At 38.7% G+C, this 15794-nt stretch overlaps 1 protein-coding gene across 1 annotated transcript in view; it reads right to left on the minus strand.

The window, feature by feature from the left end:
* Positions 1-5652: 5652 nt before the first annotated feature.
* Positions 5653-15794, minus strand: part of ANKRD31 (ankyrin repeat domain 31) — a 165933-nt gene continuing 155791 nt past the window's right edge. Inside the window, exon 26 of the mRNA XM_017527656.2 lies at positions 5653-6018. Coding sequence (XP_017383145.1) covers positions 5873-6018 — 146 coding nt within the window. The 3' untranslated portion in view covers positions 5653-5872. The remainder of the gene's footprint in view (positions 6019-15794) is intronic.

Raw genomic sequence — 15794 nt, forward strand, 5'->3', positions numbered from 1 at the left:
AGTTATAATCCCCAGTGTTGGAAGTGGGGCCTGGTGGGAGGTGATCGGATCATGGGGTGGTTTCTAATGGTTTAGCACCATCCCCTTAGTGCTGTTCTCGTGATAGAGTTCTCATGAGATCTGGTTGTTTAAAAGTGTGTGGCACCTCCCCCCACTTCCTCCTGCTCCCACCACATAAGGTATGCCTGCTTACCTTTTGCCTTCTGCCATAATTATAAGTTTCCTGAGGCCTCCCTAGAAGCCAAGCAGATAGCCAGCATCATGCTTCCTGTACAGCCTGCAGAAACATGAGCCAATTAAACCTCCTTTTTTAAAATATATTAGCCAGTCTCGATTATGTATTTACGGCAATGTGAGAACAGACTAATACAGCCAGGCAGTAAATGTTAAGGGCTTGGATTGGGATGGTCTGAGAAAGCAACATAGAAGGTCTTATCTGAGGAGAGACCTCAAAGAATAAGAAAAACATAGATGGGCAGAGAGAGGACAGAACATTCCAAGTAGGGGAAATATTATAAACAAATGTAGGGGAGAGTTAGAGATTACATTAGTTTGCTAGGGTTGCCATAACAAAATACCACAAAACGGGTTGCTTAAAACAAGTGGAAAATCCAGGGTCAAAATGTCCACATGGTTGATTTCATTCTGAGGCCTCCTCCCTGGTTTGTAGATGGCTGCCCTTTTGCTGTGTCCTCACATCATCTTTTATCTGTGTGCATGTATCCCTGGTGTTCCTTTGTGTGTTCCAATTTTTTCTTCTTATAAGGATATCAGTCAGATTGGATTGTAGTACAATTTGACTGATATCCTTATAAGAAGAAACCTTATTATAATTTAATCATACCTTTAAAATACAGTCACAGTCTGAGGTACTGGGGGTTAGGACCTCAAAATATGAATTTTTGGGGTACACAATTCAGCCCATAATAGAGATGAAAAGGGAGCTCAAGGTCAAAGGTTAGAGAGCATTGGGAGGTAAAGTTGAAAGGTTATGTTAGGGCCAGATGGTTAGGTAATGTTGAATACTGGGCCTAGAATTTGCTTTTTGCAGCAGCAGGGAAGCAACGTAGATCTTTAAGAAGAATAATTTGGCAGCAATGTGTCACAGGTGTATAATAAGGAAAAGAGTGGGAGTATGAAAAATGGGTTAGGATTGCTGTTGCATATAGTCCAGACAGGCATTGATAAGAACTGAACTCAGGAGAGGAAGTTGAAGGGACTGAATGAAAGCGAAACTGAGAAGAAAAGGACAAGATGTACGTTTTAGTCTGCTTTCTGTTGCTGTAACTGAATACGTGAGAATGGCCTATTTATAAAGAAATTTGTTTTTTATCATTCTAGAGGCTGGGAAATCTGTGGTTTCAGGGCCACATCTGATGAGTGCCTTCTTGCTGGTGGGGACTCTCTGGAGTTCCGAGGGAGTGCAGGGCATCATCACAGGGTGGGGAGTTCACCAGAGAGAGCCAACCTAGCTTTTTATACAGACCTGGTTTTGTGACAACTAACCCACTCTCATAATAATCCATTAATACCTTAATCCGTGAAAAAACTAATCAATTTATTATTCATGAGACCTGGCCCTCATGACCCAGTCACTTCTGAAAGGCTCCACCTCCACCACTGCTACATTGGGGATGAAGTTTTAACATGAGTTTCGGAGCAAACCATCAAACCATAGCGATGTAAGTTTAGAATTTTCCAACAGTCAAGCCAGTGGAAGCTGTGCCATAATAATTCAGCTTGTAAAAAATAGTATTATCATTAGGGTTGTGAGGCCTGGGACATAGAGGTTCCAGCTTTCTAACACTGAGGACTACCTGTTTGAAAAGGAATAGGCTTCCTTTTTGGGTATGGAGTATTCCAGAGATGTTCAAAAATCAGTTTTGTAAAAAGGACAAAAGTACCATGTAGGAGACTGGATTATTAGATAGTCTTCATCTATGGTTTAGGGTCAGAAGCCTAAAGGTTTCGTTTAGAACCCAGGGTAGTTAAAACATAAGGCTAACATTCTAAGTTGCCCAGTCTTCTCACAGAGATAATCTAGGGTAAGGTAGTACTCTCCGATCCTGATTGGAGTAGACCCTTTGGTTGTTTGGTTTGTGCAATACTCAGCATGCCTGAAGGGCAACTGATGTTATTTCAGTCACCAGTCGGTATATAAAATAGAGTAAATGGGCTTGAAAAGTTAAGAATTTGATCACCAAAATGAAAACTTAGAATTGCAAGATCTTTAGTATTAAAAACTTAGCATGTATGACTTTTGTAGATTGTAATCACTAAACAAAATGCCTGTTTTAAAATTATCTTAAATTTTTTTAATTACAAAAGAAATGTGTGCTTACTTTCTTTTTAAAGTTGGAAGTAAACTATAAAGGTACCCTTTCATCTTCCTCAGTCTAGCTTCCTTAGGGACAGGCACTGCAAACAGTTTTATCTGTAGCATTCTAGACCTTTTACTGAACATACCCCCACCTCCACCCCACATACAAACAAACAAACACACATTTTTCAGAGCTATATATTAAAAAGTACAAACACACACACATTTTCAGAGCTATATATTAAAAAGTATATATTACATAATATAGAGTATGCATATATAGTAATATACTATATCTACATATATACCAGTATATGTGTATATATTATGCATGCAAAGACATATGATTTTTCTTTAATAAAACCAGTATTTGCATTAAACATTGTCCAACAATTTGATTTTACTTAATTATATAATTAGTACATATTCTCAAATGGCCCTATTTTAAATATTTTCTTAAATAATAAAGCAAAATATAGAATAAAGTCTCATACAGATTAAGAATTAGAAAAATAGGTACTCCAAGGAAATTATAATGAAACAATACAATTTTCTGTTATTTCTCAAATATTACAATATGTAGGGTTATTCTATCCCAAGCATTTTCATTGTACTCTTAAAGGAAGAAAAATAAAATGATCTATACTTTTATTAATAGATAAACATTTCCAGGTGTTTTCTTTTCAGATATTTAATTTTTAAAAAAATCTAAACAGAAAGAACACACACATAGTACCAATTTCAAATTTGCCAAATGGCACATGTAGTCAAAAGTAGGTCTTTTTCCTTGGTTCTCCAGACCCATAATTTATTTCTCCAGAGGCCACTATTAAGCAGTTTCTTATATGTTGTAAAGAGGTACCTTAATATTCTACACATTTAAAATAAGAAAACATTCAAAAAGCAAAAACGTATCACCACCCACCAAAATGATCGCACTTCCATGAGTGGAGGCACACCTCATTTTATTGCACTTTGTGGATATTACTTTTTTTTTTTTTTAATTGAAGGTTTGTGGCAATCCTGCATTGAGCAAGTCTATCAGCACCATTTTTCCAACAGCATGTGCTCACTTCGTGTCTGTGTCACATGTGGGTAATTCTCAAAATATTTCAAACCTTTTTGTTATTAAATTTGTTATGGTAATCTGTGAGCAGTGACCTTTGATGTTATTATTATAATTGTTTTGTTCCAATAATATTGAAGTTAGGCCAACTAGTAACCCTATAATGGCCTAAGTGTTCAAGTGAAATAAAGAGTTGCACATCTCTCCCTTTAAATCAAAAGCTGGAAATGATTAAGCTTAGTGAAAAAGGCATATTGAAAGCTGGGATATGCCTAAAGCCAGGTCTCTTGTATTAAACTGTTAGGTAAATTGTGAATGCAAAGGAAGAGTTCTTGAAGGAAATTAAAAGTGCTACTACAGTGAACACACAAATGATAACAAAGCAAAGCAGCCTAATTGCTGATATACAGAAAGTTTGAGTTGTCTGGATAGAAGATCAAACTGGCCACAACATTCCTTAAGCCAAGACCTAATCCAGAGCAAGGCCCTAACTCTAATTCTATGAAGGCTAAGAGAGGTGAGGAAGCTGCCAAAGAAAAGTTTGAAGCTGGCAGAAGCTTGTTCATGAGGTTTAAAGAAAGAAGTTGTCTCTACAACATAAATACAAGGTAAAGCAGCAAGTGCTGATGTAGATGTTGCAGTAAATTATCCAGAAGACCTGGCTAGATTATTGACGTATGTGGCTACGCTAAACAGATTTTCATTGTAGATGAATCAGCCTTCTACTGGAAGAAGATGCCATGTAGGACTCTTATAGCTAATGAGGAGAAATCAATGCCTGGCTCCAAAGCTTCAAAAGACAGGTTGACTCTTGTTAGGGACTAATGCAACTGGTGACTTTATGTTGAAACCAATTCTCATGTAACATTCTGAAAATCCTAGAGGCCTATGCAAAACCGACTCTGTCTGTGCTCAAGAATTGGAGCCATAAAGCTTGGACAACAGCACATTTGTTTACAGCATGGTTTACTGAATATTTAAAGCCCACTGTTGAGACCTACTGCTCAGAATAAAAGATTTCTTTCAAAATATTACTGCTGTTGGTAATGCACCTAGTCATCTGAGAGCTCTGATGGAGATGTACAAGGAGATTAATGTTGTTTTCATGCCTGCCAACACAGTTTCTATTCTGCAGCCCATATATCAAGGAGTCATTTTGACTTCTAAATCTTACTATTTAAGAAATATATTTTGTAAGGCTATAGCTGCCACAGATAGTGATTCCTCTGATGGAGCTGAACAAAGTAAATTAAAAACCTTCTGGAAAGAATTCACCATTCTAGATGCCATTAAGAACATCCATGATTCATGGGAGATCAAAATATCAACCTTAACAGAAGTTTGGAAGAAGCTGATTCCAGTCCTCACTGATGACTATGAGGGGTTTAAGACTTTAGGACAGGAAACAACTGCAGATATGGTGGAAATAGCAAGACAACTAGAATTAGAACTGGAGCCTGAAGACGTGACTTAATTATTGAAATCTCATGATCAAACCTGAATGGATAAGGAGTTGATAAGAAAGTGGTTCCTTGAGACAAAATCCACTCTAAGGATTTAGGGTATTCCATAAACTTAGTTGATAAAGCAGCAGCAGGGTATAAGAGGGTTGACTCCAATTTTCAAAGTTTTACTGTGGCTAAAATGCTACTGAAAAGCAATGCATGCTACAGATAAATCTTTCATGAAGGGAAGAGTCTGTTGATGCGGCAAATTTCATTGTTGTCTTATTTTAAGAAATTGCCACAGCTTCCTAAACTTCAGCAACCACCATGATTGGGCAGCAGCCATCAACATCAAGGCAAGACCCTCTACCACCAAAAAGATTACAACCTGCTGAAGGCTCAGATGGTCATATTTTTTAGCAATAAAGTATTTTTAAACTAAGGTACATACATTGATTTAAGATATGGTATTATACACTTTAATAGAGTATGGTATAGTGTAAACATACTTTGTTCCAAGACTTAACCACAGCTACACTCCTATCTACACTAAATTTTATGAAACTTAAAACTCCTTCATAATTTTACATTTTGATTTTGAGAAGAACTTCAAAGGAAATGTGGAAAGGTATTAGGACTTTAAGTTCTTAAGGAGTTCATTTAAACCTGGGCCTTTTAAGGACCAATTATCCATGGATTACTCTTACTTGTATCCTTATTTCCCTTAGGAATCAATTGTTACTTGTACCAAGGTAGAGGTGTTGATTGAAAAATTAGTTTTAAGTTTATGTTAGTAAAAAGAAACCCAGAGAGCCAATCAATATGGTCTAGATCAAACATACCTTTATTTCAATGGCAAAAAAAATTAATGCTGCATAATTGTTGAACAGTTATATACATCTTAAGAACAGTAAACATACATCTTAACTAGCAACTCATAAGTGTGTGTTAAAATAGGGCCACCAGATTACACAAGATGAAATATAAATGTTTGTTGATAATTTGAACAAATACCTAATAAAATATTAAGTAACCAAGGTTTTAGAGTGTTAGTTCCTCACATTCCACACAAAACTTCCAATGCTGATCCATTATATGGCATGGGAGAAATTCTTGATCACTGATTAATAGTATTTCATTTATTTGTAGATAACGTGGGATACTTTGCATTGGCTCTCCGGAAGTTCCTGTTTAAAGAAGTATCAACAAATTAAAAACTGCCCTCTGAAATGTAAGATTTAAATTTTGCTATTACAAATCTAGAATCCAATTGAGTCTCTGTGAAAGCACATATAAAAGGTTTCCTGATCAGGACCTTTTTCCTTCAACCTCTTTTCTGTACTCAAGACAAAGCTATGAACCAGCATTGGCTGATCTTGGGAAAGAGTGGCCTGTTTGAAGTCTAAAGCATCAGCAGAAAAAGGATGATGGAAGCTTCTGAAGGTAGTTGTACAAGCTCCTCTGTGCCTCAATTTCCAATAAACTGAGAACACAATAGTTGTATTCAGTGAGATTTTGCATGAGAAATTCTTAGCATACTGCTGGGCATATGGCAAATAATAAATACTAGATGCCACTATTACTACTAAAAAGAGTATTAAGCTGTAAGATTTCTAGTCCTGCCTCTGCCACAAACTTGGTGTGTGATCTCAAGCAAGTTATATGGCTTTTCCAGACTTCCATCTCTTGGAGATGTGAGAGGGGTGATTATCAAGACAGTTCCTTTTGGCTATGCTAGTCTAAGGGGCCAATGATCCTAAAACTGGTTTCTTCAAGCTCCCTGACAGTCTGAGAAACTTTTTTTCTCTGAGATTGGCTATATGAAGTGTACCTCATTCAGCAAGTTGAATCTTATTCCACAGATAGCAACAATACGAGTGTGGCAGCTGTATGGCCAACCCTCTCCCAATACTTGGCCCATGTGCTTCTGGTAGAGTTGTTTTCAACCTCCTAATTTGCTTAGATCTATACCAATCAGTGAACAGGCACTGAATCAGGAATGAGAGCACATCCCATTCAGAGGGGAGTGACATGCAAGGAGTTTTGTTTTTTTTTTGAAACGGAGTCTCTCTCTATTACCTAGGTTGGAGTGCAATGGCCCAATCTGGGCTCAGTGCAACCTCTGCCTCCTGGGTTCAAGTGATTCTCCTGCCTCAGCCTCCAGAGTAGTTGGGAATACAGGCACCAACCACCATGCCTGGCTAATTTTTGTATTTTTAGTAGAGGCAGGGTTTGGCCATGTTTTTAGTAGAGATGGGATTTTGCCGTGCTGGTCTCGAACTCCTAGTATTAGGTGATTGGCCGGCCTCGGCCTCCCAAACTGCAATAAGATTTTTATTGGGTATTTTGGGAAAGAGTCACATACACAGTCTTCTTTTTTAGACTTGAATCTGGAAGCATGTAGTCCTGGGATGATGAAAAGAAAGGATATTAGGATGGAGCCAAAATGAGGAAATGGAGCTGATAAATGGAAAGCAAGAGAAACTAGTACATTGTCATGCTCTTTGAACACTGAATGAAACCTGAAGATCTGTTTCTGGTCTTTCATGTATATGAGTCAATAAAATTCCTTTTTGCCAGTCTGATTTGGGTTTTAAATCATCACTTACAATGCAAAGAATTTAAACTTTTTTATACATGGTCCATATGTAAACATAGTCATTCCCTTATTAGGAGCTTTGTTTTATAGACTTCCTGAAACAAAGTATCTCATAAAAGTGAGGGAACATTTTTCTCTTAAAAAACTCAGAGAAATAAATCTTTACATATTAACTTAAATTCTTTTCATCAAAGTTAGCTTAGTTTCATCATTTAAACACTGTTTTTTACACTAGTCTTTTTCTCTATAAGATACTATCCCCCACTTTTGTTATGATTTGAAAAACTTAATGTATCTACCATAGTTTGTTTATAATTTGTAATTTATTCATCACTTTTCACTATTCAGGCATGTGCCAATACTTCTATAGAACTGATATTCAGAAGCAGACTTTTACATTTTATAATGTAAAACAATTACCTTTTAAAAGGCTCTGCCAGACAGATCCAAGATGGCCAAACAGGAACAGCTCCAGAGTGCAGTTCCCAGCCAGAGCGGTGCAGAGGGTGAGTGCTCACTACATTTCCAAAGAAGTTTTCACTGCCCACAGACCAGGAGATTCCCTGGCCGAAAAGTGCCACAAGTTTTCAGCTCAGCAGTTTCAGCCAATGCCGCATCGGCGCACAGAAACTCACACAAGTCTGGCTGCCTTTTTCGCTGGTGCCTGGAACGCCTGGGAGACAGAGCGCCCATTCAACTGAAAGGGAGGGGGCTAAGACAGGGAGCCAGGAGATCTGGCTCGGAGGGTACCACCCCCACAAAACAAGCAATCTGAAACACTCTGGACTGACAATTTTGCAGCAAGCCCAGCTGGACCCAGGACCGTCCAGCTCAGTGGGGGGAAGGGTGTTACCCGCTACCGAGGCAGTCCGCCATAACCAAGGCAGTTCACACAGCAGCTGGGCAGAGCCTGCGGCAGCTCAGCAACACCTTTGCTGGCAGACTGTGACTAGACTACTCCATGCAGGGCAGAGCATCTGCAAAAAAAGGCAGCAGCACAACAGGGACTTATAAATAAAGCAGACCTTCCTAGGACAGAGCGCCTGGGAAAAGAGGTGGTTATGAGTTCAGCTGCAGCAGACTTAAAGGTACCTGCCCAGCAGCTTTGCACAGAACAGCGGAGCTCCCAGCACAGCACTTGAGCTCCTATAAGGGACAGACTGTATCCTCAGGCAGCTCTCTGACCCCTATATACCTAAAGAGACACCTCATAAAGGGGAGATCAGGCCGACATCTGGCAGGTACCCTTCTGGGATGAGGATAGGAAAGGAAGAAACCTGCAGCAACCCCTGCTGTTCTACAGCCCCCGCAGGTGATCCCTAGGCGAGCAGGGTCTGGAGTGGACCTCCAGTGGTCCTGCAGCAGAGGAGCCTGTTAGAAGGAAAGCTAAGAAGCAGAAAGAAATAGCTTCAACATCAACAAAAAGGACATTCACTCAGAGACCCCATCCGAAAGTCACCAACTACAAAGACCACAGGTAGAAAAAACCATTAAGATGGAAGAAACCAGCGCAAAAAGGAGGAAAACACCGAAAAGCAGAATGCCTCTCCTCTTCCAAGGGATCACAACTTCTCACCGGCTAGGGATCAAAGATGGATGGAGAATGAGTCTGATGAATTGACAGAAACAGGCTTCAGAAGGTGGGTAATAACAAACTTCTCAGAGCTAAAAGAACATATTCTAACCCAATGTAAAGAAACTAAGAACCTAGAAAAAAGGTTAGATGAGATGCTAACTAGGATAAACAGCTTAGAGAAGAAAATAAATGACTTGAAGGAGCTAAGAAACAGGACAAGAACTTCGCGAAGCATACACAAGTTTCAATAGCTGAATCAACCAAACAGAAGAAAGGATATCAGAGATTGAAGATCAACTCAATGAAATAAAATGAGAAGGTAAGAATAGAGGAAAAAAAGTGAAAAGAAATGAACAAAGCCTCCAAGAAATTTGGGATTATGTGAAAAGACCTAATCTACGTTTGATAGGTGTACCTGAATGTGATGGAGAGAATGAATCCAAGCTAGAAAACACTCTTCAGGATATTATCCAGGAGAACTTCCCCAACCTAGCAAGGCAGGCCAACATTCCACTCCAGGAAATACAGAGAACACCACAAAGATATTCCTCAAGAAGAGCAACCCCAAGGCACATAATCGTCAGATTCACCGGGGTTGAAATGAAGGAAAAAAATGCTAAGGGCAGCCAGAGAGAAAGGTCAGATTACCCACAAAGGGAAGCCCATTACACTCACAGCAGATCTCTCAGCAGAAACCCTACAAGCCAGAAGAGAGTAGGGTCCAATATTTAACATCCTTAAAGAAAAGAACTTTCAACCTAGAATTTCCTATCCAGCCAAACTAAGCTTCATAAGCAAAGGAGAAAGAAAATCCTTTATGGACAAGCAATTGCTGAGAGATTTTGTCACCACCAGGCCTGCCTTACAAGACCTTCTGAAAGAAGTACTAAACAAGGAAAGGAACAACTAGTACCAGCCACTCCAAAAACATACCAAATGGTAAAGGGCATTGACACTATGAAAACTGTGTCAACCAATGTTAAAACAACCAGCTAGCATCAAAATGGCAGGATCAAATTGACACATAACAATATTAACCTTAAATGTAAATGGACTAAATGCCCCAATCAAAAGACACAGACTGGCAAATTGGATAAAAAGTTAAAACCCATCGGTGTGCTATATTAAAGAAACCCATCTTACATGCAAAGACACACATCGGCTAAAAATAAAAGGACGGAGGATTATTTATCAAGCAAATGGAGAGCAAAGAAAAGCAGGAGTTGCATTCCCCGTCTCTGATAAAATGGACTTCAAACCAACAAAGATCAAAAGAGACAAAGAAGGGTATTCCATAATGGTAAAAGGATCAATGCATAAAGAAGAGCTAATGATCCTAAATATATACACATCCAATACAGGAGCACCCAGATACATAAAGCAAGTTCTTAATGACCTACAAAGAGACTTAAACTCCCACACAATAACAGCAGGAGACTTTAACACTCCACTGTCAATATTAGACAGATCAACGAGACAGAAAATTAACAAGGATATCCAGGATTTCAACTCAGATCTGGACCAAGTGGACCTAATAGACATCTACAGAAATCTCCACCCCAAATCCAAAGAATATACATTCTTCTCAGCACCACATGGCACCTACTCTAAAATTGACCACATAATTGGAAATAAATCACTACTCAGCAAATGCAAAAGAACGGAAATTGTAATAGTCTCTCAGACCACAGTGCAATCAAATTAGAACTCAGAATTCAGAAACTAACTCAGAACCACACAACTTCATGGAAACTGAACAACTGACTCCTGAATGTCAACTAGATAAACAATGAAATGAAGACAGAAATAAAGATCTTCTTTGAAACTAACAAGAACGAAGACACAACATACCAGAATCTCTGGGACACATTTAAAGCAGGGTCTAGAGGGAAATTTGTAGCAATAAATGCCCACCAGAGAAGTGAGGAAAGAGCTAAAATCGACATCCTATCATCAAAATTGAAAGAGCTAGAGCAGCAAGATCAAAAAAACTCAAAAGCTAGCAGAAGACAAGAAATAACTAAGATCAGAGCAGAACTGAAGAAGATAGAGACACAAAAACCCTTCAAAAAATCAATAAATGCAGGAGCTAGTGTTTTGAAAAGATCAACAAAATAGACCACTAGCCAGAATAATAAAAAAGAAGACAGAAGAATCAAATAGATGCAATAAAAAATGATAAAGGGGATATAACCACAGATTCCACAGAAATATAAACTACCATCAGAGATGACCACAAACAACTCTATGTACATACACCAGTAAACCTGGAAGAAATGGATAAATTCCTGGACACTTGCACTGTCCCAAGCCTAAACCAGGAAGAAGTTGAAACCTTGAACAGACCAATAACAAGGGCTGAAGTTGAGGCCACAATTAACAGCCTACCAACCAAAAAAAGTCCAGGTCCAGACGGGTTCACGGCTGAATTCTACCAGATGTACAACGAGGAGCTGGTACCATTCCTTATGAAACTATTCCAAATGATACAAAAAGAGGGAATCCTTCCCAAATCATTTTATGAAACCAACATCATCCTGATACCAAAACCCAGCAGAGACTCAACAAAAAAAGAAAACTTCAGACCAATATCCATGATGAATATAGATGCAAAAATCTTCAATAAAATACTGGCAACCTGATTGCAACAGCAAATCAGAAAGCTTATCCACCACCATCAAGTAGGCTTCATTCCAGGGATGCAAGGCGGGTTCAACATACGCCAGTCTATAAACGTAATCCACCATATAAACATAACCAAAGACAAAAACCACATGATTATCTCAATAGATGCAGAAAGGGCCTTTGACAAAATTCAACAGCCCTTTATGCTAAAAACTCTCAATAAACTAGGTATCGAAGGAACATATCTCAAAATAATAAAAGCTATTTATGACAAACCTAGAGCCAACATCATACTGAATGGGCAAAAACTGGAAGCATTCCCTTTGAAATCTGGCTCTAGACAAGGATGCCCTCTGTCACCACTCCTATTCAATATAGCATTGGAAGTTCTAGCCAGAGCAATTAGGCTAGAAATAAAAAATAAAGGGTATTCAAATAGGAAAAGAGGAAGTCAAATTGTCTCTATTTGCAGAGGACATGATTGTGTATTTAGAAGGCCCTATCATCTCAGCCAAAATCTCCTTAAACTGATAAGCAACTTCAGCAAAGTCTCAGGATACAAAAACAATGTGCAGAAATCACAAGCATTTCTATACACCAATAACAGACTAACAGAGAGCCAAATCATGAGTGAACTCCCATTCACAATTGCTACAAAGAGAATAAAATACCTAGGAATATAACTAACAAAGGATGTAAAGGACCTCTTCAAGAAGAACTACAAACCACTTCTCAAGGAAATAAAAGAGGACACAAACAAATGGAGAAACGTTCCAGGCTCATGGTTGGGAAGAATCAATATCGTGAAAATGGCCATACTGCCCAAAGTAATCTATAGATTCAACGCTATCCCCATCAAGCTACCAATGACCTTCTTCACAGAACTGAAAAAAACTACCTTAAACTTCATATGGAACCAAAAGAGAGCCTGCATAGCTAAGACAATCCTAAGCAAAAAGAACAAAGCCGGAGGCATCACGCTACCTGATTTCAAACTATACTAAAAAGCTACAGTAATCAAAACAGCATGGTACTGGTACCAAAACAGAGATATAGACCAATGAAACAGAACAGAGGCCTTGTAGGCAATGCTACACATCTATAACCATCTGATTTTTGACAAACCTGACAAAAACAAGCAATGGGGAAACAGTTCCCTATTTAATACATGGTGTTGGGAAAACTGGCAGCAGTGTGCAGAAAGCAGAAACTGGATCCCTTCCTGACACCTTACACTAAAATTAACTCCAGATGGATCAAAGACTTAAACATAAGACCTAACACCATAAAACCCTAGAAGAAAACCTAGGCAAAACCATTCAGGACATAGGCATAGGCAAGGACTTCATGACTAAAACACCAAAAGCATTGGCAACAAAAGCCAAAATAGACAAATGGGATCTAATTAAACTCCAGAGCTTCTGTACAGCAAAATAAACAATCATTAGAGTGAACTGGGAACCAACAGAATGGGAAAAAATTTTTGAATCTACCCATCTGACAAGGGGCTAACATCCAAAATCTACAAAGAACTAAAACAGATTTACAAGAAAAAAACAAACAAACCCATTCAAAAGTGGGAGAAGGATACGAACAGACACTTTTCAAATGAAGACATATACGAGGCCAACAAACATATGAAAAAATGCTCATCATCACTGATTATTAGAGAAATGCAAATCAAAACCACATTGAGATACCACCTCATGCCAGTTAGAATGGCAATCATTAAAAAACCTGGAGACAACATGTGCTGGAGACGATGTGGAGAAATAGGAACACTTTTACACTGTTGGTGGGAATGTAAACTAGTTCAACCATTGTGGAAGACAGTGTGACGCTTCCTCAAGGATCTAGAAATAGAAATTCCATTTGACCCAGCAATCCCAATACTGGGCATATAGCCAAAGGATTATAAATCATTCTATTATAAGGACACATGCACACGTATGTTCATAGCGGCACTGTTTACAATAGCAAAGACCTGGAACCAATCCAAATACCCATTGACAATAGACTGGACAAGAAAAACGTGGCACATATACACCATGGAATACTATGCAGCCATAAGAAATGATGAGTTCATGTCCTTTGTAGGGACATGGATGAATCTGGAAACCATCATTCTCAGCAAACTGACACAAGAACAGAAAATCAAACACCACATGTTCTCACTCACAGGTGGGTATTGAACAATGAGAACACATGGACCATGGACATAGGGAGGGGAGCATCAAACACTGGGGTCTGCTGGCGGATGGCCAAGGGAAGGACAGCGGGTGGTGAGGGGAGGTCAGGGAGGGATAACATGGGGAAAAAGGCCAGATGTAGGTGATGGGGAGGGAGGGGTATGGAGGCAGCAAATCACATTGCCATGTGTGTACCTATGCAACAATCCTGCATGATCTGCATATGTACCTCAGAACCTAAAGTACAATTTAAAAAAATAACAAAACAATAATACTTTGTATTCTAAACTAGTTTTGCTTGGAGATAAACCCAGTCTCTCTCTCCCTTAAAGCCTACAATGAATTAACAGAATGGGGCCATTTTAGGCCCACTTCCTCTTTTTTTTTTTTTTTTTTTTTAAGCAGGGTTGACTTTATTACTAAAGTCAATAGCGTATCATGGTTTTGATTTATATTTTTCTCAACAGGTTAGTTAGCCATGACTGGCTAGTACAGCCATAAGACCGCTATAGTTTATATTCCAGCTGGTTTAGTATTGTACAGTCACGGCAGTCAAAATCCCATCCCAACTCCACTCAAGTTCACTGTCAGCATACATATACTTCTCAATTTCCTATAATCATAGGACTTTAGTAAACTACAAGTAGCTCGCTCCTCAGTAGTAGAAGGTGGAACCTTCCAGGGTAATCCCATGGAAATGAAGCTCTGAGAACATGCATGTCAGATCACAAAACATAGTGTTAAGACTACCAATAGTTTCTTACAGAACAGTTTCCTTTCCATAGTGATGAGAACGGAAGAAAAAGAAAGATCATCCTTACAATACACTTGTTCTCATCATCTCAATCTCTTCTGCTCCTTCTCCTCTACTGCACTAGGTCTCCCTAAACTCCTTCCACCATAGCATTCTCTGCCCATTTCATTCCAGCCAGTACTGCCCTACATTATGTACTTTAGCAGGATCTTGCACTTTTGGCTAACCACCATTCCTAGCTTCATATTTTATTTGTTGAGATCTACAAGAAAATACCTTATATGTCTGAGTGGAAAACCAACAAAACAAAACACACACACACACAGAAAACTGAGCCAACTAGGGTAATCCCCAACTGAGCCAAATAAGGTAATCCCTGTTCAAGTAAATGTAAGTATACAGTATCTGGCTGATGAAATAATCTGTACACCAAACACCTGAGTTATTAGTTTACATATATAACAAACCTGCAAATTTACCCCGAACCTAAAAGTTTTTTTTAAGTAATTGTAATATTACAGCAAATTGATTTCAAATTTTTGTTCTCAGTTTGAATTTTTAATAAAATTTCTAGGTTATTTTATTATATAAAATATATTATATTATATAAGATATAATATATTATTTAATATATATTATATGAACATCAAAATTATTTGAATCATTTCAGGAAAACAACATTCAGCAAAGTTAGTGCTAAAAGCTTCTTCTTTTTTTGAAGTTGAACAAACCTTTGCTCCATGTCTATATATTTCTACACAAAAGCACAAATATTATGGTTTGCTTTTTCTTTTCTTAAAAAGCACAGGCCTGCCATGGTAGCTCACGCCTGTAATCCCAGCACTTTGAGAGGCCAAGGTGCATGGATCACCTGATGTCAGGAGTTTGAGACTAGCCTGGACAACATAGTGAAACCCCATCTGTACTAAAAATATAAAAATTAGGCCAGGCGCGGTGGCTCATGCCTGTAATCCCAGCACTTTGGGAGGCTGAGGCAGGTGGATCATGAGGTCAGGAGTTGAAAACCATTCTGACCAACATGGTGAAACCTACTAAAAAATACGAAAACTAGACGGGCGTGGTGGTGGGCACCTGTAATCCCAGCTACTAGTGAGGCTGAGGCAAGAGAATCGCTTGAACCTGGGAGGCAGAGATTGCAGTGAGCTGAGACCGCGCCATTGCACTCCAGCCTGGGAGACACAGTGAGACTCTGTCTCAAA

The sequence above is a fragment of the Cebus imitator genome, unplaced genomic scaffold (assembly GCF_001604975.1).
Source record: "Cebus imitator isolate Cc_AM_T3 unplaced genomic scaffold, Cebus_imitator-1.0 Scaffold50, whole genome shotgun sequence".
Classification (NCBI taxonomy): Eukaryota; Metazoa; Chordata; class Mammalia; order Primates; family Cebidae; genus Cebus; species Cebus imitator.